At 39.2% G+C, this 25,567-nt stretch overlaps 1 protein-coding gene across 1 annotated transcript in view; it reads left to right on the forward strand.

Moving 5' to 3' along the window:
* TG (thyroglobulin) overlaps positions 1 to 25,567 on the forward strand; it is a 141,213-nt gene that overhangs the window by 25,760 nt on the left and 89,886 nt on the right. Inside the window, exons 18-31 of the mRNA XM_053996854.1 lie at positions 1,152 to 1,306; positions 1,798 to 1,954; positions 4,176 to 4,400; positions 9,215 to 9,364; positions 10,919 to 11,089; positions 13,725 to 13,847; positions 15,521 to 15,636; positions 16,289 to 16,397; positions 18,210 to 18,407; positions 20,336 to 20,503; positions 21,038 to 21,103; positions 21,807 to 21,887; positions 24,007 to 24,144; positions 25,294 to 25,470. Of these exons, the coding sequence (XP_053852829.1) occupies positions 1,152 to 1,306; positions 1,798 to 1,954; positions 4,176 to 4,400; positions 9,215 to 9,364; positions 10,919 to 11,089; positions 13,725 to 13,847; positions 15,521 to 15,636; positions 16,289 to 16,397; positions 18,210 to 18,407; positions 20,336 to 20,503; positions 21,038 to 21,103; positions 21,807 to 21,887; positions 24,007 to 24,144; positions 25,294 to 25,470 (2,034 nt within the window). The remainder of the gene's footprint in view (positions 1 to 1,151; positions 1,307 to 1,797; positions 1,955 to 4,175; positions 4,401 to 9,214; positions 9,365 to 10,918; positions 11,090 to 13,724; positions 13,848 to 15,520; positions 15,637 to 16,288; positions 16,398 to 18,209; positions 18,408 to 20,335; positions 20,504 to 21,037; positions 21,104 to 21,806; positions 21,888 to 24,006; positions 24,145 to 25,293; positions 25,471 to 25,567) is intronic.

Here is a 25,567-nt window from a genome sequence, read left to right on the forward strand (position 1 = left end):
TTACCCTCACTCTCAAAAATCATATTTTGTGTTCTTTATGTATACATCTAGAGACTGTGGTTAAATCAGCTCTTTAAATACTCTCTGAGAAACTAAGCAGAGAGAGGGCTTTGTGCCTTGCAGGAAGAAGCAGGGGTTTGTGTCTTCTGGTCCTGTCTGTCATTTTCCTTGGAAGCTCTCCAGGCTTTCTCATGCTCGTTTTTGGGGTGAGGGATGAGGAATTGTACTCCAGCAGTGACACCTGTATGTGATGCTGTGGGGGCCTGCAGAGGAACTGAATGAGGGAGAGCTCTGCTGCTTGTCCAGCCTGGTGGGATAAGAACCAGCTCCACTTGGAGGTGGAATGACAGCATGACTGTTGTGCTGAACCTGAGATAACAAACCCTCCATGGGGCCTGGGATCAGTGTTACTCCAGGGGAGACAAGAAATTTGCATATTTTTTTCTTGCTAAAAACTCATTAAATAGATTTTGATTTTCTGACTGATGAGCTCACAGATTTGTCATCAATTTGAGTGATTAGCATCACTTGGGTTTTCTATCAAAAATTCAGAAAGCACTAGTAGACATCCATGGCAACGCCATTATTCTGCAAATTTATTCTCTCCTAAAACTTACTCTCAGTTAGTTTGACAAGGCGGGCTTCCAAAAGCCCATTTACAATAGTATTAATTGTTTTCACCATTCAATTCCTTTTTAAATTATTTTCATGATTGCATGTAAGAAAAGTGAAAATTGACAGGTCAATAGTTCTTGTCTTTCTGTTTCTTTTCTAAGTATTGGCAAAATGTCAGCTTTCATGTAGTTCTCTGGAACTTCCTATTTGCTAAGGCTTATGAAAAATTATCAGTAATTCTCCAGATTGCCCTTATCCTTCTGTGAGCTAGTGCTCCAGTGTCAAATATCTCTTCATTATTATCTAAGTGTATCACTTGGTTTTTTCTCTAATGCACAACATTTATATTTATCAAGATTGTGTCTTGATGCTTGTTATTTATTACTGACAGCTCTACTGCTTTCATCTAAAAGTGGGGAGATGTTTTTGATGCAACATGAGAACGTCAAATCAATGTTGTCTTTTTTCAAAGTAACTCTGAAGGTCAGGTTCCTCATTAGTGAGGTTACTAAATGTCCTCTCTACTTCATTTTTAGAGCTCCAATTATTTCAGACGGTCCAAGCTCAAACACACTTTCAACTACGCCTGCCTCCTGAGAAGATGTGTAGTTCTGACTACTCTGGATTACTCCAGGCATTCCAGATATTTATTTTAGATGAATTGAAGGCTCGTGGTTTATGTCACCTCCAGGTAATTTAAATTCCTGTTGGTGGATTTTGTTTGGTTGGTTTGTTTTTGTTTTCTTTGGTTGGGTTTTGTGTTGCATTAAAAATAATTAATAAAAAGAAGTGAAACACAACATAGACCTTTGCCTGTTTGAGAAATGTGGAAGAATGGAATATGCCATGAAATCTGTCAGGATTGGCAGCACTCTCATATGGATGAGTGGGAAAATAGGTTTAGTCTCACACCACATCATCAGATCAGTTCAGTTCCAGCCATAAAAGTAATATCATGCTAGCCCAATATTTGTTAAAAAAATGTTTCAATGGAAGAGAATATTTTGACTATTCTTTCAGTGAGTATATGACTTGCTAAAATTATATTTTCTTGCTTCTGTTTTTATAGCCCCTTTTGACAGTATACTTGGAGTATACTACAGTGCAGATGAATAGGGCAAGGCAAGAACAAGAAAGTTCTCAGATTGTCTAACTGTGATTTCACTTAATTCTGAATTCAAGGTGAATGCATTTGGAAAAACTGGCTCAGTTTCCATGTGTGATGATTCCACTGTCTATGTCGAATGCCTGAGCGTGGATCGCCTGGGAGTGAACATCACATGGAGGACTCAGCTGGAAAACATCCCCACAGCTTCTCTCCCTGACTTACATGATATTGGTAATTTTTCTTTCTCTGATTTTTCTGTGGATTAAATCTGATTTGCTTTTAATCATATCGCTTCCCTGTCTTTATAAGTGCTGGTGTTGTGTTTTTGAGCTTTCAGTGTTGATACATTTCCCTTCTCAGGCTGTGACCACACAGTGGAAAGAAGCTATAATTGAATATTTCTTTCAGATAGGACTGCAGCTGCCTTAACTAGGATTGCAAATTACTTTATCAGGCATGAGCTGAACTGTCCCAGATGTTAATTTCCATTGGACAAGTCCTCAGTGGTGGAAAACTATTTATATTCATTGTATTCAGAGAAACACAATTCACACATTGTCAAAAACTTAGCTGATTTCTTCCAAGTTTTTTTTTTTCTTTTTTTTCTCTTTTCCCTCTTTTTCTATTAGTTGCATTACCTTTGACACTAAAGAATGATCCTTACTTCTGACATCCTAGAGCAGCTATACAGAGACCACTGACTGGCAGATGTTTGCTGTGGTTTCCACGAGAGTTAGGGGTGGTGTAAGGAACTTCTTTCAAAGCAGTCAGTATTTTCCTCCAATATAAAATATATTAAAATATATATCCCAAGTTCAAATGCCCTCTGTGGGCATATCAAGGATAGTGGCCTGTATCAAGGACAACGTGGCCAGCAGGACCAGGGCAGTGACTGACCCCCATACTCAGCACTGGTGAGGCCACACCTCAAATCCCATGTTCATTTTTAGACCCCCAATTTCAGAAAGGATATTGAGGTCCTAGAGTGTGTCCAGAGAAGGGCAATGGAGCTGGGGAAGGGTCTGGAGCTCAAGTCTGGTGTGGAGCAGTTGAGGGAGCTGGGGCTGTTTAGCCTGGAGAAAAGGGGAGATCTTATTGCTCTCTACAGCTGCCTGAAAGGAGGTGAGGATCATTCTGTTCTCCCAAGTCTCAATTGACAGGACAAAAGGAAATGGGCTCAGGGAATCCCAGGGGAGGTTCAGATTAGATATTAGAACTTTTTAAATTGAGAGAATGCTCAGGCATTAGAATAAACTGGGCAGGCAAGTGGTGGAGTCACTGTCTCTGCCAATGTTCAAGGGGCATCTGGATGTGTCACTTGAGGATATCATTTAGGGGTGATTATGGTGCTGCTGGGTTGGTGGTTGGACTAGATTATTTTGAAGATTATTTTAGTAGATTCTTTTACTAGATTATCTGCCAGCCTTGGTGGTTCTGTGTGACCTTTCCTCCAGTTTTACTGCTTTGGAATGGTGTTCCCAGCACTAAAAGGAAATAGGTCTGTCTGCATGTGTTCTTCCTTCTAACTTTGGGGCTTGGAGATATGTGTCCTACAGCCATTTTGCTTGACCAGAACTGAATTCAAAATCCTTCAGGACACAGATGGCAGCTGTAGTGGTCCTGTAGCTCCTGGCTCTACAGTTCGATATTGTTTACATACATATTCTAAGCGAAACAAAAAACACAAAATGATAGAATGGTTTGGCTTGGAAGGGACCTTTAAATGTCGTCTAGTCCAACACCTCTGCCATGGGCAGGGACATCTTCAACACAGTCAGGTTCCTCAGAGTCCATTCCAATTTGACCTTGAATGTTTCCAGGGATGGGGCATCTACTGCCTCTCTGGGCAACTTGGTGAAGTGTTTTACACCATCACTGTAAAAAACTTCTTCCTTATGTCTAATCTAAATTATATCTAATCTCAATTATATCTTATTTAATATTCCATTGCCCCTGTGAATATTCAAGCAGTTCGCAGAAAGTGAATCAAAGTATAAGTGTGTTTGGTTTCATGTTAAACTTTCCTTTTGAAAGTGTTCCTCTTTGAGGGAATTACCTTTTTGACCCTCTCCATACTAAAAATTCCCTGTAGTACAAAAATAGCTTTTTGAGGGAATGATTGTGTGGTTTCAGAAGAGACAGAGCAGAGCCTGCTCTCTTTGTATAGTCATGGCACCATCATGTCCCATTAAGTTCCAACTTTCATTACCTGCTAAGGCAGCTTTGGGGCCTTCTGTTTGAGGTGGTTTTGGGTCTATTTTAGCAGAGTAAAGTAAGACTGTAATTTTATAGATGCTGTACAGATTAATTATGGTCTGCTGTTTGTTAACATGCTTGTATTTCTGCATCTGCCTCTGTTTTTAACTTCAACCCATCAGTTTCTGTGTGGTTATCCATTGTATTACGGAAAAGTCTTTCATGCTATTTTGTTGTATTTTTTTCCCCTCTTTAGAAAATGCAATTGTTGGGGAAAATCTCATTGGAGCATTTATAAAAGAGATTAAGGATGGTGTTTTTCTGCTGCATTTGGATTCCAAGCAGTTCATAGCAGATTCTGTCATTGATTTTCCCCGGGATGAAGAGTTTGATCTGTCTCCCCGTGTGCAGCTTGGGTGTAGAAGCGGGTTTAGAAGAATTTCATCTCCTGGGAAAACGGGCCCTAATTCACAAGGATGTGGTATGTCTCATTTTTAGCTTTCCATTCTTAGATGTTGTCAGGAATCAGTATAAAGCTGAAATTAGAAAGTCATCAGGGAACTTGTGTTTAAAGTTCATATTTAAAGGTGTGAGGCACCAATGTGAATGAGAAAGATGGGAATTAGTGCTTTGCTTACTGTTCAGTTCTTACAGTTGAACCAATGATTTGGAAATAGGCATCATGGCACTGACATTGTAGAGAATTTTGTAAACATTTTTGAGATTTTTGTAAACATTTTAGATCTGTCTGGTAATAGAAGGTCATTCTGTAATGCACATGAACTTTAATAAGAGGATTTCACAAAGATAATGTAGCCAGAGCTTCAGATAATGATCCATTACCTGGAATAGAAACCTAGATGCAGAAATGCCAAAAGTCCTGAGATTGTGAATTCCTGGGCCAAGTCCAGCCAGCTCAGATGGAAGCTTTTTTTGATGCTGGCCAACACCCAGACCTAACTGCACTTCTGCCCTTTTTTCTTCTTTCCTTCTGTTTAGTCTGCTTCCCTGGAAAAGGCTGCCTTTCTGCCAGTATCCTGCTTAGGACTGCCAAACCTGCCTTTTCCACAGCTCCCCGTGGCTGTGCCAACCTGTCCCTGGTACCAGGTCATGCTGCCAAAGTGCCTTTGCCTTGACAGCCTCACTCTTGTTTCTATCAGCACCAACCTTCCTTCAGATCCTGGTTGTTCTTGTTGGCCAATTGTTCTCAATGAGTCCATGTCTCATTTATGTCAGCTGGGGATGTATTCACTATATCTAGCCCTTTTTAATCTAGGGAACAGAGGAGAGATGTACCACTTGTAGGCATAAGATAACAGAGGCAGGTTTTGGGTAAGTTTTGTAATGGGTATGTTTTCAGATATTCATCACTTCATTGCTATGAAGCCCATCAGAATATGTGAAAAAAACTTATCTCCCTGCTTGGTGTGGTGTTTCTCTTTAAGCTCAGAGAGTTTCCTAATGCCTGAGTAAGATAATCAAATGATGAACACTTTTGAACTGCTGCAATTTCCAGCCTGGACCTTTAAGGGTAAATTGTTTGCAGGTTCAGTTCACCTCCACAGTCTGAAACACCTCAGATCTGAGTTATTTAAACACATAAAAAAAAAAAAAAAAAAAAGCAGCAGCTACTTAACAAGATATAGAGTTGTATTGCTTAAAGGTATCATTATTTTTTAGGTAGAATCCATCACTTAGAGCAGAACTTACAAAGAATTGGATCTTTCTGCCAAGTACTGCCTGCCAGGCATAAAGGCCTCTAGGAAGCAGTGAATTAACTTGCCTTGTGATTTAATTCATACATATTTGAACCAGCTAGCTGTGGAAAATGTCACTCAGTAAAACAGACATCATAGATATGTGGCAAGGAGACAGTTTCTGCTCCAGCCTTTGACAGAGATTTCATGCTCTAAGCTGTCATAGTGTACCTGCTGCTGGACACTGGTTTGTGTTGCAGGACTGTGTATTTTATTCTGAACAGGGAACTTAGGAATTCAGGTTCTGGTTCTTCTAATATATATATATATATATATATATATATATATATATATATATATATATATATATATGTATGGATATATCCTGCTCATTCATCCTGTCTGGGTCTGTTTCCCCACTAATAATAGTGACAATTAGTAAGAAGCATCACCTGTGACTACAGAAAAAAAAAAATTATGTGAGGGTGGCAGAGATTCTTTATTCTCTCTTCTCTTCTCTTCTCTTCTCTTCTCTTCTCTTCTCTTCTCTTCTCTTCTCTTCTCTTCTCTTCTCTTCTCTTCTCTTCTCTTCTCTTCTCTTCTCTTCTCTTCTCTTCTCTTCTCTTCTCTTCTCTTCTCTTCTCTTCTCTTCTCTTCTCTTCTCTTCTCTTCTCTTTCCTGTTCTGGCTTCTTCTTGAAATAAAAGCTGTGTTTTCAGATTCTGATCCTTTTGATTTGTTTGGTTTTCTTTCATTGTCAATGTCATTGCTTTTCCTTCTGGAAGCTCAATAGGAACAGGTTTCTGGTGTTCTCAATAAGCTTAATATATTCATTAATATATGAACATGCAACTTACATCAATCTGCCTCTTTGTCTCTTGTATTTTCTTTACAGTCATCTGTTTATTTGCATTTATTGTTTTGTTGTTTCATGTTTTCCTACCTGTAAAATGGGTAACATTTATCATATGTTAGTTTTTCTTATATGACATTTTTTCTTAGTCTCAGCCTTACACTGAGTTATGTTATGTCACAGGTGTCTATGAATACAATTCCTTAAGAGTTGGGGGTAACAATATTATTTTAGCTAAATTTTAATAGTAGAAAAGGCACTTTCTTTTGCTAATGAATGAGTTAAAATTAAGAGAGTTAGAAACTGTCCAGGGAGACTTTAGGAACATAACCCTTTTCCGTCATTTATTTCAGGAGAAAACCTAAAGGCTGTTTGTAAATTAGCTTTGTCTTATTATACATTTTTATGCTGGCTCTTTTTATTTAAAATGCTTTATGATTCTATTAGATTTACTTTAAACATAATATAACCCAAATTAAAGGGCTAGATTTATAGCTGATTGACTGCTTAAGAATTCATTTCTAATAATCTATTTCAAGAATCTGATATCCCAAAGTTTTCCAGTATCCCTGGGTGAAAGCAGGAGCAGGGCAGGCATTGGGCAGTGATCAGCTGGGACAGTTTTTGAACTTGTTCAGTGTAGTGAGAGCTGAGGCTTTTGTGAAGGGCAATATCCCTGTGGAATCACTTCAGAGAGCTGCTCCTTAGCCTGGATTTTGCAGCTTGTTCCCCTGGTACACAGAAGCCCAAGTCCAGTTAAAAGTGAGACCAGGTTCCAAATTTCATTGCAGGAGCAAGGGGTTAAATTTATTTGGGTTTTTTTTTTTTTCTTATATTTTAATTTTTTTTCCCTGTTTTAGGTTACACAGTTTGGTCCCACTGGTAACACTTAGCTCTTAGATTTTAGTTGAAACTTGTTCTCTAGTTTCTTATGTTGTTAAATTGTATTAATGTTAATGCTTGAAAGAGGTACAATATAATGGTTTGCCTCACTTGTAGGGTGAAACTGAACCTACATGTGATTGTGTCAGCATGGCCTGTAGCTGAACTGATAGGTCCCTTCAGTCTAGAAAATATGATTCTGCACCAACATTTTTTACTGTTCTTTGTGCCCTTTTGTCAATCCAACAATGTGAAATGAAAGACAGTTTTTCATGCTCAAAATCTGATAGGAGACACAGATGTTTCTTTCACATTGTGATTAAAGCTATAAAAAAAAAGTAGAATTCTTTGAAAAGCTTAATTTGTTTATTTTTAAACTTTAATTCCTTAATTAGCCTCTTCATTCAATGCATTTTGTCTTCAATTTAGGAATGGATTTCTCATTTCACTTTAATTTCTGCTGTTGTTCAATGAGTATTATGCTTTTTGCATGTGTTGAAAATTGTCTTTAAAACATATCAGACATTTGTGTATTAGATGATGGGTTTTTGAAAAGAGAATTTTGACTGATCCAGGAATTTTTTCATTCTGTAATTGATTTTAGATATGTGTTTTACCCAGAGTAATTGCCTTGGTGCATACTAGGAGAAAAATTTCTGTCTCACAGTTGTATCCTCCCAGACCTTCCCACTGGACTATTTACAGATGATGAAGGAAGATATGATAATTTTCCAGTGTCCAACCATGACATTTTCCTACTAGCTGTCTTTTTAGTCTATTATGATTTAGGTGGTCCCATGAGTTAAATTCATGTACATTCTGGTGTGTTGGCCAGAACAGCAATTCATCATATGGGTTGTAGTGAGAATGGCCAATATTCTGTTGCTGTTTCTCTCTCTTGGAAGCTTAAACTTCTGTCAGGATGCAGGACAAGAACAGAAATAAAGTTTTGCACCTTGTCAAAGCCCCAAAATATACATTTGATAGTGTTTTGAAGGAAATCTACATCTGGGAAGCAGCTGTGAAATAACAAGCAGGGATATTGTCCTGCAAAATGTCTGTGACTCTTCTACTTTAATGTTCATTTGAATGCTCTGGAGGGAAAGACAGTATTCCATGATATTCCAGAAGACAAAAATTTTCTCTGTAATATGCAACAGCTGGAAATATTGCTCTTTATTGTTTTGAAAATTATATAGATACAGACTAAGAACATCACTGAGAACAACTTTTTGTTTTGTGTTTGGGTTGTCATGTGCACAGCTAGTGGCTTTTAATCCAGCCCTTAATGTTTAGTTTGGAAGTGCTTAAATTTCTTTACCAGGAATTCTGAATAAAAGTGTTACCATATGGTGGATTTCTATATGATGGTTTTGGAGTTTCTGCTCCTCAGAAGCTTCCTGTTTCTGTTTGTAGTGTTAGAAGTTACTCTTTTTGTAGCTTGACTTCCTTTGTTTTCTTTCACAACTCGTCCACCTGCATTATCTTATTACAAATGGATTTGACAGTTGGAAATCAGTCCTGGACTTGGCGTTTCCAAAGAGCTTCATGTGCTTCAATTCTAAAGAAGAGATTTTGGGTGATCTGAGAAAACATATCACAGCCTATATTCCTGTCATTGATGAGTTTAATGATTACTTAAAGAGTGTACTTTGTTATACTACTTAGAAATACATATATGAAGAGCTTGAAGCCTATGGCAAATCTATCAGCATTATAAAAATATATATTTTATACACATTATATATATATATATATATATATATATTTATATTTTTATATTTTTATATATACCCACACATGTGTGCAAATGCCAGAAGTGGTTGAATTCCAACGAGTAATAAGGTGATTGTTCTCTCTGCAGTTGTTTGTCCTCCAGGCAGTTATTTCCAGGATGATGAATGCATTCCCTGCCCTCTTGGCTACTATCAGTATCAGACAGGACATTCCTTCTGTATCAAGTGTCCTGTGGGCAAAACTACCAACTCCTATGGGGCAATCAGTGCTGATCACTGTAAGTTGAACTCATTTTTTCCATATCCTTTATTTTCTGGCTTCAAATATCTAATGATTTTTTTTTTTATTAATTTCTAAGTTGTTTTTTTAAAAAAAATTAATCCTCCCTCTGGGGGTTTTTGGATGGATATGATCCCTTCTGCATACATTCAAAAGCATTTTACAAAGTACAAACTGTCTGGTTTTTTGACCAAAAATGCATGAGAAACAAGTGGTCAGTCTCATCCAGGATGTTGTGGTTCCTCTAGACATGTTCATTGTCCTCAGGAATGATATCTGGGTGTTCAGTATCAGTAAGAAACTTCTTATGAAGTTAATTTATTGTAATTTCCGTGAACACTAAAATAGTCTTTTTTTGTGCAGCTCTTTCCCCTGCAAATATAAACACTTCTCACAAAGCAACTATTGAAATGTTCACTAAAGCTGGTGAATTCAGCTTAAATTATTTGGTCTTTTTTCATGCAGTTCTATACAGAAAATCAGTTATTAGGTCCAAATTCAGTTTTGTCTACAGAATTATCTTATATAAAATAAGATATAAATAAGAGTAACAAGATTTGGCTTCTTGGGAAGTGTCATTAAGTATATGGTCTACTTTGTTCTCTTTCAACCTATTTGTTCTTTTAGGTGGGAATAAACCTCCCATTTTTATTGTAATGCATCCCAACATCAAATAGCTTTTGCATACAGTTATCATTCTTTTCCATGTGTGTTCCCTGGGTAGGTATTGGACTTGTGTCCTTAAGAGTTCGCTCCTTAGGGTTTAAAAACTTGCACTTGCAATTTTTTTTTACTAAACTTCCTCCCCACCTGGTTTCCACTTTACCTTTGTGCTGCACCTCAATGCCAGCCCTCTTCAAAAGGCCAGGCTACACATTACCTTCCTCCTTTCTTTCAGTCCCTGCCATCTCCTTGCAGAGTCTGAAGAGTTTTTCTGAATTTGTTGATGTGATAGATCTTCTCGTTGCTCACAACATTCCACAGATCCACTGCAGCAGTCACTGAACAAACCTGTATGAAAGTACAGTTTCTTCTCTACACTTTGCTTTACAGTACTGGAAATACAGCAACAGAGATTTGTGCATGACAGAGAATCCAAAAAATGTTTGAAACACAAATCGAAGTAGCAACAAAGCAGTGAGACCACCATGCTTCAGAGTGGGCAAATACTCTGCAAATCTTGGCTTAATTTTCAGTGCAGTCTCTGCTGTGCTAAGGAGACTTTTGTCCCACAGCCCTGAAACATTGTCCTACTGCATTGACAGGACCAGTGGCTGCACAGGAGGTTGCCTCTGAACATCAGAAAATGTTTTTTTTGCTGTGAGGACAACCAAACACTGGCCCAGGTTGCCCAGGGAGGCTGTGGAGTCCTTGGAGATGGGTGAAAGCCATCTGGAGAGGGTCCTGCACAGCCAGCCCTAGGTGGCCCTGCCTGAGCAGGGGGCTCTGACCTTACAACCTCTAGAGGTCCTGTCCAGCCTCTGAGTTCTGTGAAACTCAGTGACAGCATTATCAAAGAGCCTTTTTTCCTTCCCCTGCTCCCTTGTACCAGGTGTCACCCCCTGCCAGAGCGGTGAGCAGGGCCTGCAGTGTGATGAAGATGGCCAGTACAGACCTTCCCAGCAGGACCCTGCCACCAAGAAATCCCTCTGTGTCGACAGCTTTGGAGCAGCCCTGGACTGGACTGAAACAGAGGATCTCCTTACAGATGAGCAGTGCTTGGGTAAGTGGCAGAAGGGTATTTTGGATATCTTTTGACCCCACATTGGTGAAACTTCCTTATGAAGAGACTAAGCACTCCACAGCTTATGGGGATTCACTGTCCCATAGTTATTCACTTTCCCATATTTTTGGCCTCTGCCTTAAGCCACATTCCTCCTTAGTTTTGCATTTCTTGACTACACTGGGGAAGTTATTCCTGGTAAGGAAGAGAGAGAAGCAGGTTTCCTGCACTCTCAGATGGCTGCCAGCTTTTGATGTGTGCTGACCTTGGTACTCTCTGCTTGGAAACCCAAAAGAATAATGAGAGGGCTAATGAGAAAGAAGCAGAATTATTAATTTCTTTGTAAAGTTATCCTTCATTTGTGTGTTCATGGGAAATAGAATATTTTTAGCAATGACCTCACAGCCACAGCATAACATCACTCTCTGGGCCCCTGCTGTAAGGTATCTGACTTGGGGAGCACATCCTAGCAGGCTGGAGGAGGTTGCTTCTCCTTGAATACAGCTGCAAAACACTGGTTTTCAAGGATGAAAAACTTGAAAAAACAAAGAAAGTCATCTATCAAACAGTCCCCAGACTGCCTGCAGTAAGGTCTAATTACATCTTTCAGCCTCACAGCTTTTGCTTTTGCCCAGAAGTTTTTATATGCTCATCATATGATTGGTATTGAATTTAATGGAATATTCTGTTTAGAAACTGATGTCATGCTGTGCTTTGAATTAGACAATGTCTTATGACAAGTGTGATCAGTGGAAGGAGTGTGAAAAGTAAAGTCCTCAGTTATGAAGAGGTTGCAAAACCATCTTCAGTAAAAATAACTTTTTTTCCTCTGAGCATACTCAGAGACTGATCACAGTTATGAACATGAGGTGAAAGCCTCTGTTGCTCTCAATCAATGGTTGTTGGGATGTTTCTCTGCAGAAAGGACTCGGGATCTTAATTCTCCTGTTACCATGAGCCTTTCTGCTTGGGCATTTCTGACTCTGTGCAGGATGGAGCAGTTGTAGATATTTGTGCTTGGTTTTGTGGGTCATGCTGGAAGATGACACTACAAATATTTATGACTGTTGAAAATTCATTTATGACTGTTTATAAACACAGCAACAATGTGTCATGGAATCACAGAATGGCTTGGGTTGGAAGGGATCTTAAAGATCCTCTACTTCCAACCCCCTGCCACGGTCAGGGATAATGTGCTGTGCTCACTCAGATGTACTGGTGCATCAAGCTGTGGGCACCCTGTGCCCAACCCCCTGGTAATACAGGTAACAGCAACCTCAGAAGGGTGGTGGTGGCACTGTGTGTCCTCTCACCAGCCTGTAAGCCTCTGCAGGGCACAGACAGGGCCAAACCCTCTGGAGCCTGGATTAGATTCCTCACCCCATTTAGTGACCTTTGGGGTTTGCATCTCTAGAGCCCACGAGTTTTTCCCAGTGTGTGAACAGTGCTGATTGTCAGACTCCTCACACATGGGCAGGTCCAGTGCAGAGGGAGCAGATAAAAGGGTTTGGTCAGAAAAGTGACAGTCAGGTGTGAAAAGTGGAATGGAGGAGTAATAAAGCAGCATGTAGGACATACTAGCTTGGGTATAGCCTTGGCCCTGAAGTCAGTGGATATGCTGGGAAGTTTTTTCTTTTCATGAATGGAACGGGACTGCTGGGGAACGTTCCTTGAGCTTTTATTGCAGCATCAGCCTCATTACTTGGTTGAGACAATAGAAAAGATGGCAAAGCTCACGTACAACCAACAGCAGCCAAAGATTTCTTTGTTACAGAGCTATGTTTTAAAAAACATATGTTTTAAAAACATTTTAGCCAATAATATATTGTTAAAGCTTACAGACAGTTGCTCTAGTCAATCACTAGAAGTACACGTACACCTGCGTCACACAATGCTTGCTGGTATGCCTTCTATTGACAATACACAATACATCATCATTCAGCTTAAAACCTTCTGTTATCTTGCTAAGCATGTTTTCCTGCAGTCTTAAGGTCTATCTCAGCCAAGCCTAAAACTCAAGGTATTATTTCATGTCCTTGCTTGCTGTACTATTGTAACTTTTTCTACTTTCAAACTTTGCAGCTGCAGCTAGTTCTAATGTCTCTGCTCTTTCTGTTTCTAAGGCCTGCTTTCCCCAGCTTTCTGAAAATCTTCTTACCTTTACTATTTAAAATCTTCTTACCTTTACTATTTCCCCACAGTGGAGATCAGGCTGTTGTGTTTCTGGATTTCCTGTCTAACCAAGTGCTGTTGGAGCTGGCTCTTGTTTCTGTGACTGATTTGGGGAAAGTTGGTTCCCCCTTTGACTCAAAGTTGGTTCAATGCCATGAACAAGTAATGAGAGATGGCAGGTCTGCTGCTGGGAGAAAAGACTCACTGGAAAGTAAAATCCCAGCCCACTCCTGGCTAACTGGTTTTTAAACTATCTTGTGACGCTTTTTATTTCAAAGCAGAAATTCTACCCTCACGCCAGCTGCCTCCTGCATTATCTGTGAGGTTATGGTACATCATTTAATGAGCAAACCTCTTTCCCCAGAATTCTTCAAGCCTAATTTCTACCTTACGTCTTTGTCTGTTTGCAGCATGGAAACTGATAATACTACTTGGTTGGGGCTTTTTGTTATCTCTTTTTTAGTGCTCAGAAAATTTGAAAGAGTTCCTGCCTCTAGCCTGATTTATGGATCAGAAGAAGCTCAAATTCTTCAGTCTCAGTCATTTGAGGGAGACCTGCAAAGTACATATTTTCAGTGTATTTCAGGTGAGAAAACTGAGAAAATCTGTAGAGACGACACTAATAATTGTGGAAAATAGTACTATTTTCATATGATGAGTTTATAGTTAAGTTCCTAGATGAAATATATGTTCTGCAGTTTGTCACCAATTCACTGCAAGATATTTACAACTTTTGGTGACCTTGGTTCAGGGAAGAGATTGATGTTTCTTTCAGAAAGAAGTCTTCTGACTTTGCATACTACTTCAGACAAGTCATCTGACTTCAAAGCCAGTTGATGTAGTTTGCAATACGAATGAGAACTGAGATTTAAACCAGGAAACATTCATCAGACTGTGCAGATAAAAGAAGAATTAGGTGTTCAGAACATAGGAAAAGTCAGCTTTTACCTCTTCACAAATTACCTGATTGGCACATGAAATAGGAACAATCATCCTTGCTTACGTCAGAAGGGCATTATAAGGAGTTCAGAGATATTCCTCTGCCAAGCCTTGCAGTTTATATACTGTATTGCATCTGGTTTAAGTTGGTTCAGAATTACCTAAAACCCAGAGGAATCACACACTACTTTCAGAGTGCTTTGAGTCAGTCTCACCTTGTGTCTCCTAAAGCTGAGGCTGTGAAAGGAGGCAAAGGGGTATGTTCAAAGTAATGACAAATATGTCCAAAATTCTGACACATCAGTGGCTTTGTGTCATGTGCCACGGTTTAGTTGGAGCAATCACCTCTTATGCTAAGAACTGAATATGTGAAACCTTTTACTACTAGAATGATTTTCCTGCACAAACTCATCCTGGCTGTATACTGTAAGATTTCTTGCACCTTCCCCTGAAAATGGAGATCTTCAAAAGCAAGGCACTGAACTGAGAGAGACTGAGAACAAACCCGGAGAAGAAATCATGCACCTTTGCCAACCAATCTGGTTCCATCTCTCTCATAGCTCTATTTTCTTTATGAGTTGTGTAAATAAATGGCAGCACAACTGCAAAATATTACTCAATACTGAATACAGAACTGCTGAAGTTCTCATTGAGGGGTGAGGGTTAATCTTTCCCTCCCTAAGTCCCTGTAAGGTCAGATAGCTCAGCTTGCATTTCAGCTGATGTTTTAATCTAAGTTGGTTGATTTTATACTAAAGATTTGGAAAGTGTTTCACCTGGGCTAGGAGCAGAGATGTGGGAGCAAGTTAATGGTGAATGTGTAAGGGCAGAAGGATCTTCAACCCCTCCTAAATCTGGAGAGAATGGCTCTTTCTCTCTTACAGTGGCCAGGGGGTTGCTGCAGGGGAAGCCAGCAGGATTGAAGAATTTGAAATTTGATGTTTCCCTCCTTCCTATCACTCTGATATTTGTCACAACCTCCTTACTATGGGGTTACTGTATCAGGCAGATGTGATGTGCTGACAAAGTAGTTCATGAGAGTCCTGCCTCTGGCAAAATTATCCAGCAGACTTTAAATATTTGGGTGTGTGGTCAGACCTGTCTCAGCTGTTTATATCATCAGGTGATGAACAACCTTCTGCATTAATTTAATTCAATTTAAAGTCCTTAATTCTCTACTAAAATAGTTGAGTACTAAAGTTCATTTGGCTAATTAAATTCATGTCTGATAGACATAAGGAAATCTACATAAGTAGCAGTAGCAGTGGAATTTTGCATGCGAAGTGCTAGGAAACCTAAAATTTCCTTCCTGTTTTTCAGGCTGTGAGGGGGAAGATGCCTGTGGCTTTGCAACTGTAACTCCTGCTGGTAGTGAAGTGCTCTGTGAATTATACAGCACTGCTGAAGCCAACTTCAACTGCACCACCTCTGGACTGGTAAGAGTGATCATATTTAAAAATATACTTTTATCATAATGCTGTGTGTTCAATGTAAGTAGACAAGATCACAGGAGAAAGGCAGGCTGTTACCTGACCCCTTGGGCATTGCTCTTCCCTATGGCAGTGATAAATCCCTGCAAGTTGGTAAAGAAGCTACACCCAGATGTTTTCAGAAATGGCATCTGAATACCTCAATGTTTGAAACATCACACAGCACTGTTGTCCCTAGAACACGCTGAGCACCTGCAGATAGGGTATCAGGTTGGTTTCAAAAGAGGGTTTGGATAATCCATTAATCTGGATAGTCCAAACTAGAAGTAGTCAGGTTGGTAATCAGGTCACCTGAAACAATTCTACTTTCTGAGTCCCTTCCTCTAGCCCAGGCTTTGAGCTGTGTGCTCTTTATCACTCTACTGTTTTCCTATTTACTACTTTAAACATCAATGTGGCATTGAGGAGCTGAGATCTCAGTTTGATAGTGTAAAAATTGTCTGTATGAGAAAGAATAAAAAATGTCCACATGGAGTTGTGCTGTGATAACCTTTGTGTTGCTTGTTGCTCCCCATGAGTTTCTTAATAAAGAAGATGTATTTTAGGAGAGGAAATCCATTAGGTTGTATTTATTTTGCTTGCCTGTTTTCTGTCTCAGGTGCAAGGTGTCTTGGGAAACCCTGCTGCCACTGGCATCAGCGGCCTCAGCTGCTTGCTGCGTGTCAGGAACCCAGAGGGAGATGCACTGATGGCCTTTTTGAAGAGAGGTACCAGATGTGAATCACTCACCTAAATGTGACTCTGTGTCCAAGCTGGTAGTTACCTCTGTAGAAGATCATGACTAAATTTGGGAGCATCTTTGTTTAAGAAGACACAATACTTTAAAGAGCTCAACATTTAGTGACAGTCCAGAAGCTTCAGCAAATCTTTCTTTCATATCTTGTTCCCTAGAAATTGGAAATACTTTTGTAAGCCATTTTGATGCTTTTTGCAGCAACTAGTCTTATAAAAACTCAAAATCTATCCAATGTATTTTTCTGTTCTGTTCTATTATGACTTCTCTTGATGCCTTGAGAAGGCTGACCTAAATTAGAGGCTAAACAGAGCTAAAGAATAAAGTAGGGATTTATTAGAAGGCCTCAATGGATGCACCTTGGGCAGCACAAGAGCCCAGCCAGGGCTACACCCAAGATAAATCCAAAATGGTCACAAAATGCACAACCAGTCATGAGGTCTCACATTTTATAAGTTCTGGTCCATTTGCATATTGGAGTCCAATTACAGCTTTAGATTATGAGGTCCCATCCTTCTTGTTTTTCTCTCTTCATTCTGCTGTTGTTTATGCTCTTGGGCCTGAAATTTGGATTGGTTGTCCTTGGTCCCAAGCTAGAGAAGGAATTGTTTTGTCTACCTGCTCTGTGAAGAGAGCTTACCATCTCTTAATGTGAAGCTCAGAACTACACAGTAAAGCAGTACAGAATCTGAAAAAAATATAAAAGCTAAAACCTAAGGCATAATTTCCCCCCTTTAGAGGCTACACAAGGCCTTTACCTCGCTGAGTCTTTATTCTAAATATCTACTAATAATAGATACTTAATAACAGGTAAGTAACTCACAATAGGAAACAACTATTAATATACACATTTAATAATGAACATCTAACAACAGATAAATATATAATAGTAAATAAACATCTAATACTAAGCAGTTTGTTATTTGAATATGTAAGACATTATTAATGACCAGCCTGTACATAATATAAGTTCACTTTAATTTTGATTGTGAATTGTTCTAGTAATATACCAGCCAAGAAATAAACTGCTCTCCATGAATCCCAAAACATTTCAGCTGAACTAATGAATGCATGAGACAAATTTTATTTATTTACTTATTTATTAATTTATGGCCTGAGTGTGGCTGATAGCACCCCATCTGTTGTGTGTCCAGCTTTAAGTGTCATGCCAAACTGGAAGCAAGATAACCAAATGCTGCATGGTTTGAGTCAGAAGTCTCTGCTCTGACCATGTTCTTTGTACTTCTATCGAAACCACTGAGTCACTATTTATTAATATTAATAAAAAAATAAAAGATCTAAGTCTCACTTGAAAATAAATCAAATCCCCAGGGCTTGTTGTGATTGGTGTAATCTTGTTAATTCTAATCTATTCTAGTTTTCTAGATCCAAAATTCTATGAACCATGCCCTCCTAGTTAGCAGAAGTCTTAAGTGCAGATGCAGTTATGCTGGCCATATGACACATTTTACTTTTTAAAGGAGATGAATTTGTTTCAGTTTGATCTGGGAGTTACTAACAGTGTAACTGGGTGCTTGAAGGTGGACTATTACCAACCTTACTGCATAGATCAGTTTAGGAGATCTTTGATGGCAGTGCATTACAACCAGCTACTCAGGAATAATGCCACCACATCATTTGATGATCTTATCTTGCTTCTGAAACTCAAAATACAGAAAAGGACTTTTAAAACTGAGTTTTGATCATAAAACAACTCCAGTCTGCAGGCAATTCAGAAACATTCCTTGAGCTCCCCTTGAGCTCCTTTCTCTTTGTGTCTACCCAGGACAGGAATTCTACTCCTCTGGATCCAAGGCCTTTGAGAGGACTGGCTTCCAGAACGTTCTGTCTGGCGTGTACCGCTCCCTGGTGCTCCCAGCAGCCGGCACGTCCCAGACTGACGCTCAGCTGCTCTGCAGACAGGAGTGCAGCCGGGACTCCTGCTGCGATGGATTCATCCTGAGCCAGCTCCTGCTGGATGGAGGTACTGCCTGGCTGCTCAGGAGAGAGTCCTGCAGCAGGACACCAATGCTAAATGAGTAGAAGTCATTGTTGGACACAGTTCACCCACCTGTGAATCATACCTGTGTGAGAAGCCTGTCTCTACATCACTGACTTTTCTTTGGTGTTGTGACGGTTTGAGTAATGCCCGAGACTTGGTCTGGAGCAGTAAAGACCTGAGGCAGCAACCTGCTCTTGGAACAAGATGGGCATTTTAAGGGAAAAGCCTGACAGAGTTCCAGCAGTGTTTGGGCAATGCTCTTGGGAACATGGTGTGAGTTTGTGCAGGGCCAGGAATTGGACTCAGGGATCCTTGGGTCCCTTCCAACTCAGCCTGTTCTCTGTGTGTGTGACATCTGCATCTGGATGAGACAAATTGTTCTGAAAACACCTCTCTCCATACATAGTGCAGCTTGGTTGCCAGAAGTTGGTGCCTTTCAGCTGATGCAGGAACTAAGAAGATGCCTCCAGACAGAGTTCTTGTGATGCAAATGAAAATCAGCTTCCTTTTAACAGCAGGAAGAAAGGATGCTAGACAGAATTATGTTATATTATTTCATGCAGAAATGCTAAAATCTCCCAGGTCTGGATGTCTATCTAGGAGAGCAAGTGGTAGTGGGATGGATAGAGTCTGGCAGAGGTGGGACTTCGGCACAACCAGATTTTTGCTAACAAGTTCAAACACTTTATGCCAATGCTTACCTTTTGCAGTTTAGTTTCAAGCTCATAAAGTATTGACTTTCCTCCTGGAGATGCATTTCCTGTAGGAAATGTGAAGTTTTAAATGACATGCCTCAAGGATTTAAAGACAAGCTCTATCAACAGCCAGGAGCTGGACATGATGATTCTTGTGGGTCTCTTCCAACTCTGGATATTCTATGACTCTGTGAAATCCAGGCATGTGCTAGTGGCTGCTATATGACAAGCATTTCTCCAGTTTGGAGTGGAAACTGATCCTAGATTTAAGAAAATCTGTGAAAATCTGTCACAAATTATCTGTGAAAGTTTTCAAGAAAATAATTCCAGAAAATTCTTCTCTGTTTTGGCATCTCTCTCTTTTTTTTTTTTTTTTTTTTTTTTCATCACAGTATTCTAGATGATCTTGTAAAGTCTATTTCACTATACATTTGCAATCAAATGTTGGGTTCTCTCTGCTTGTGAGTGTAGAAGGTGACTATCTCTTTGGTTGGGGTGACTATTTGAATCAGTTCTACAGGTAAATGCATTACCTGAACTGGCATTTTGCTTGAAAAGAAAGAAAAAAGAAGGGAAAGACAGCATATTCAATATCTTGTGTACACAGTACATAAAAACAAACTGGAGAGGGCATTGTAAAACCTTAGAAATGCCTGAGCTGTGACACCAAGTGCAAAGCAAGAACTGAGTATTGTCTAGAAGTTATGATAACAGATTGATGCCAGAACACGAGGCCTTAAACACTCTGGTCCCCTAGCTCACATCACAGTGCTGGGGAGACTCAGGCCTGGGATGACTGAAATCAGGCACCAGTTCAGGAAACCATTGCAGTAAAAATATATAAGTGCTTTTTTTTTGGTTCAGAACCTGAGATTTTAAGACCATCAAAGGATTGGATGTGTCTCTGTGGTGCTATGAAGTGCTGAGAACATTGTTGGGTATTATCAGATAGTAAAACAGCCTGTAAATGTTTTGTTTGGGTATGAGTAGCTAACCTTAGCACTCAAATTTGAACATATGATTCTAATTTGCTTATTTAGTTTTTTTGTTTTGTTTTGTTTTTGTTTTTTGTTTTTTGGGTTTTTTTTAGCAATTACTGAAGGGTACCTCTCTCAGTGACACAGGTTCATTTGGAACTCAGAGAAAGTACTGGGGGGCTTGGGTAGGTGCCAAGCATTAGTGCAGTGATGCAGCTGTGTCTTTTCCTGCCCCCAGGTACCATTCTGTGCAGTTTGCTGAGCTCCCCAGACGTGCTGATCTGCAATGCCAAAGGCTGGAGTCCAGCACCAACCTCAGCCATGGGGGAGATGTGTGAAGGTGTGAGCTATGATGAGAAGGAGAAGAGGTTTTCCTTCACCCTGGGAGGACAAGTGTTCAGTGGAAGTATGTCAGTGAATTACCTCAATTTACATCACTTCTCCTTAATTGTTGTTTAGACACTGTCTTATTCACCAGCCTGCTCTTGTTCTCCAATGCTTTTTTTCAAGTAAATCCATATCACAAGAGAATAAGAATTCTCTGGCTGGATGTATTGCTGGATAGACGGACCTCTCACATTTTGCCACATGAATATTAATGAAAGTTGAGACAGTGTTTAATATGTCACTCTGTAATACTTGCAGCATTTAATTCAGGCAGATCCAAGCCAATAATCTGAAAGAAAGGTAAAGTCTGTAGCAAAGATAAAAAAGGAGATGTCCATATCTACATGGTAAAAGCAATGATAGGAAATTGAGTGAAGTTTGGCACCCTGGACCCAGACTAGCCCCATAACACCTGGGACCTTGTTCTTTAAACTTTTATATTGTAATGAAAGTGATGCATAGTTTAGTGATGTGCTTTCTATGCAATTTCTGAGCATTGAAAAAACATGGTCAATTTTAAACAGCTATTCTAACAAATTTTTTTCTTTATTAGCTTTTCAGTTGGTGGAAGTGGCAGAAAGAAATTTCACTACCTTTCAGGAAATTTACCTGTGGAGAGGTAAGTTATCTCACAGAATTTCTTATAAAAACTTATGATGAACTGTAGGGTATGGCAGATGTTTGTTCTGTAATGGAAATGCCATTGTTACTTCATTTCATGTTATCCAAATTAGGACACAACTCAGAAGCCTATTGGCAGGGATATGTAATCTGGAGTAATTCTTCTACTGCCACTTTCATGAAATTTGGGTAAATTCTTGTGTCTAAGAACATAATTTATAACTTTTAATACCCTTGAAAATGATATCATGAAGACACCTGCCTTTGTCCCATCAGTGTCCAATATCATAATAATTTGGCACTTTATGCCTAATTACATGGGTTATGTTTATTAGCAGAATAATTGTATCTTTTTCTTTCTGAATCTCACCATGTACATGGCAGGACTTGCACAAATGATTTGCAGTAATGCTTTATAGGTGCACAAAGCCTTCAGAGGGCTGATGCTGAATACAGAGTGACTGTGGATATGGTATTTACATTTGTCATCCAAACAATGCATTTTGGTTTAAGTGTTCCCCAGAGCTATACAGAGGTGGTTTTACTCATTCTTGATTCAACATTTGGAGGAACTACCAAAGGAATTTTCCTAGGTGGTGCACTTTATATGTTTGTTCAATTGTGGGAGCTGAGGATTATTTTGTCTTGTGAAAGAAAGATAAAGGGAATTACTCTGCTCTTTGATTCCTATTTCATTCCAGACTCTGATATGGTCACCCGGATGAAAACCTCTTTGTGTGAGCCTGCTGCTTTGAAGACAAAGGATGATCTGGTGTTATCAGGTATTAGAGCAATAGCAGACAGAGCAGGCAACAGAAGAGAGCAGGGAGGGGGTGCAGAATTTAACCAGAAAATATCATATATTGTTATATATATGTTCATTATGGTATAGGTATTGTAAAGTCCACAGGATTTCCCTGAAGCAGGATGTCTGATACAGGTTTTGGGAAAGATGTTCAACATGTAGGCCTGGATTTATGATTCTTACCTTGACAGGAAAGGCTAGAAATTAAAGTGTTAAAATGTTCAATGGGAGACCTGTTCTTTCAGACTTACTGAGCTGAAGAGGCACAGGAAATATTATTTGACTGAGAAAAAAAATTTGCGTAAACCCAGAAATAAAATCCTTGGCCTGGATACTTGGGCATCTTTACTGCTACTGTCAGTATGATTGTAAATACAGCCCATAGAGAAACCCAGGATGAACTGCAATCACAAGTGTTTCTTCCATGCATGATGACAGTGAGGGACCTGTGAACTTCTCTTGGCTCCTTTGTTATTCCGGGGTTTGCTCTTTGTTATATGAAGTCATGTACAGACCCAAATAATTTGTAGAAGGTTACTGGAGTTAATTTTGGCCATCAGTACCATAATCCTAAGAGAAAGTGAGCAGTGGAGTTTGCTGACAGCACCTTTAATGAATGAGAATCTTTGCTGAGGAGTCTTGATGAATGTCTGAGCACATGACTTAATAAGTGCAAAATCCTAAAAGGAAGTGAAATGCTTTTGTTATTTGAAAGGAAAGTTAACTAAACTAATTAAAAAATGAAAAATGCCCATTTACCTAGCAGAACTCCTATCCAGTTAGAGGTATTTTAAACTCTAGACTTAAAATAGAGAGAAAAAAACCGCACTTACTATGGTGGTTGAAAGTATCTTGCATTTACCTGCCAAGGCATGAGTGCAGCCCTCAGGGTTCTTCATTTACCTTGCTGGGGCTGATGATATCATTAAAGCCTGCAGTTATGCAAGGAATGCAGTTTTTACCTCCATCCCTAAATCTTAGTCTTGACACCAGCTGTTTAAAAGAAACTGGAGGTTGAAGTTATGACTTGAGAGGTGACACGAATTATAGGTTACCTTTTTTAGGAAGTTATGAATACATCTGGGAAAATGTCTACAGAGCTATTATCACTTGATAATATTTGTAAAACACAGGATTACAGATATTTTCTAGTTTCTGATAGAAAATTCAAAGCTACAGTGCATTTTCAGCCTGTCAGTAGGTGCTTCAGCACTTAACAGAATCATCAGCACATCTTTACTTCTTGTTTTCATTATGGTCTGAACATTTCACTGCATGTGAGATTAAGCAATACAATGTCTCATAATGTTGGAACTGGGGATGAGACCTGCTGATGACAGGTCTTTATTTTATAAATAAGAAAGTGTTTATGAAGAAATTTGTAAGAGATCAGTGAAGAGTGTCCATTTCTTTTAATACTGGACCCTTATTTAAGGGGATGAATTTGGGAACAAGAAAATAGCTGTGACTGATTGTTTCAGAGGGAGCTCAGGAGATATAAATCATTGCATGCACGTCTAAAGTTCACAGGCAGGTGACAGAAATGAGTTATTTAATGTGGTCTCTGGGAGCATAAATTCAGAGAAATGAGCTTAAATGACTGAAATAGGTATTAAGCTTGTCAAGAAAACTTTTAAGACTGAGAGGTGTAAAAGCTTCTCAAGGGAATATAAGGAAACTGTTCTATTTTGAATTAACAAAACTACATCAATTAAGGAATTACAAACATCCTTTGAATCCTCATACTTATATCCTCTGAATCCTCATATTTCACTGTTAGAATATTTTGTTGCATGACAGAGTAGAGCAAACCCTCTAATTTCTAGGAGGAGGAATTTTCATCTAGTTTTTGGGTGTTGGAAATAGTCTGGCAGTGCTATTTTGTGCAGTACAGCTCAGTGAGGAGGCACTGCCTACAGGAGAGGCACTGTAGGTGGACATTCTGTTATTAAAAGCAGGATTTGGTGTATTCTAGCCCTACAACATGATTGCAGCTGTTTTACTGAGAAAGGCAGAATTTTATATATAAATAAATTTAATTCATTCCAGATCACAGTTAATTTTTTTGTGGGATTCTTTGTTTGTTTTTGTCTCAGATTCCACAAAGGATCTTTTCTACCTAATGGACAACAGCCAGATACAAAGTGACCAAAACTATTCTCTCCCTTACCAGCAGTATTGGGTCTTCAGGCAGAAGTACTCAGCTGAGGAAGCTCTGCTTTGGTGTCTCACACGTAAGGCATCAGGGAGACTCATTCTGTAGGGGATAATAACTAACTAAAATCTTTTAACAGGTGTTATAATAATGACGAGTAAAAACTTTAGACTTGGAGATTTTTTTTTTTTTTTGGTAGACAACTCCTAAAATTTTCATGGAAATTGCCAATGGGGCCACCTATTCCTTACAGTCTTTGTCTGCCATGGCTGAAGGGGTGCTCATAATTCACCATCAGGGTGCCCCTGTCATGGGCAAGAGGAGTCAAAGGTACAGCTTGGGCAATGTCCTGCTGTTCTTGAAGTGTACCACTCCAAATAGAGAGGTGGCATAGAGGTAAAAGAAGGTAAAATTTAGATAATTGGGGTGATGATCAATTGCAAATCATCAATTACATTTAATGCAGTAAATGGACAAGAGTTTCTAGCTCTACCAGGAAGTCAGAACTAAGAGTACTAAACAGTGCACAAACATCACTGTGAGAGGTCAGTAGAGCTATTCCTGTTTAAAATTAAGCATTGACACACATGCTTACAGGAGCTATTGATTGGTAATTAAGAAATGTGTTTGACATCTTTGGTTCTTTTCTGAAGATGTGCTCTTACCCTGGGACAAACTTCAGCACAAATTACTATGAGCAAATGTCTTGAACAGTTGATTCTAGGAAAGTTGTGTTTAATTTTGTGTGATATTTGAATGCTTCAGAAATATTTTTTGTAAAAACTTATTAAGACATTGTAGACATTATTGTCCTTTTTATTTGTTAGAGATCATGACTGATGCAGAGTTCTCTTATGTTTATACAATTTGTATGTCAGATTTACTAAAAAAGAAAGAGGTCTTTATGAATTAAAATATTAAAGAGAGACCAATACACTGGAGTAATGCTTGTCACAGCTGAGGAATTTATGTTCCTAAGTAGCTGTGCTGTAACTCCTTTACTGTGCTCTCCAGGTAAACCTGCTCTTCAGTGCCACTGGGGCCAGAACGTGTCCCTCTTTCTTTTGCACTTTTAATTAATTAAATTAATTAGTTTGCCAATTAGTAGGATGATATTGAAATTCTCACTTTTAGTTGTTTGCTGATGACAGCTTTTCTCTGAGAACATGAAGGGGAGCAGAGAGGAAAAGGAATTCTGTATGTAACTGTTCATGACTTTGCTTCCTAGGCTGTGCCCAAGAGGAAGAGTTCTGTCGAATGGCAGATCTGCAAAGTGACACAGACAAGCACTTTGTGTGTACCCTCTATCCAGAGGCACAGATTTGTGACAGCAGCATCAACCAAATACCAGGAAACTGTGCAACTGTGTTACCCTGGCAACCACAGGCACTGTACCATAAAATAGGCAAGTTTTGGTATTTGGATGTATAATGTCTGCTCTAACTCTGGGAATGCAAGCCACTGTTTGGCTCCTGGTTCTGAGATAAAAAGTTTGCATGTAT

Source organism: Vidua macroura, chromosome 1 (genome assembly GCF_024509145.1).
Source record: "Vidua macroura isolate BioBank_ID:100142 chromosome 1, ASM2450914v1, whole genome shotgun sequence".
NCBI classification, from domain to species: domain Eukaryota; kingdom Metazoa; phylum Chordata; class Aves; order Passeriformes; family Viduidae; genus Vidua; species Vidua macroura.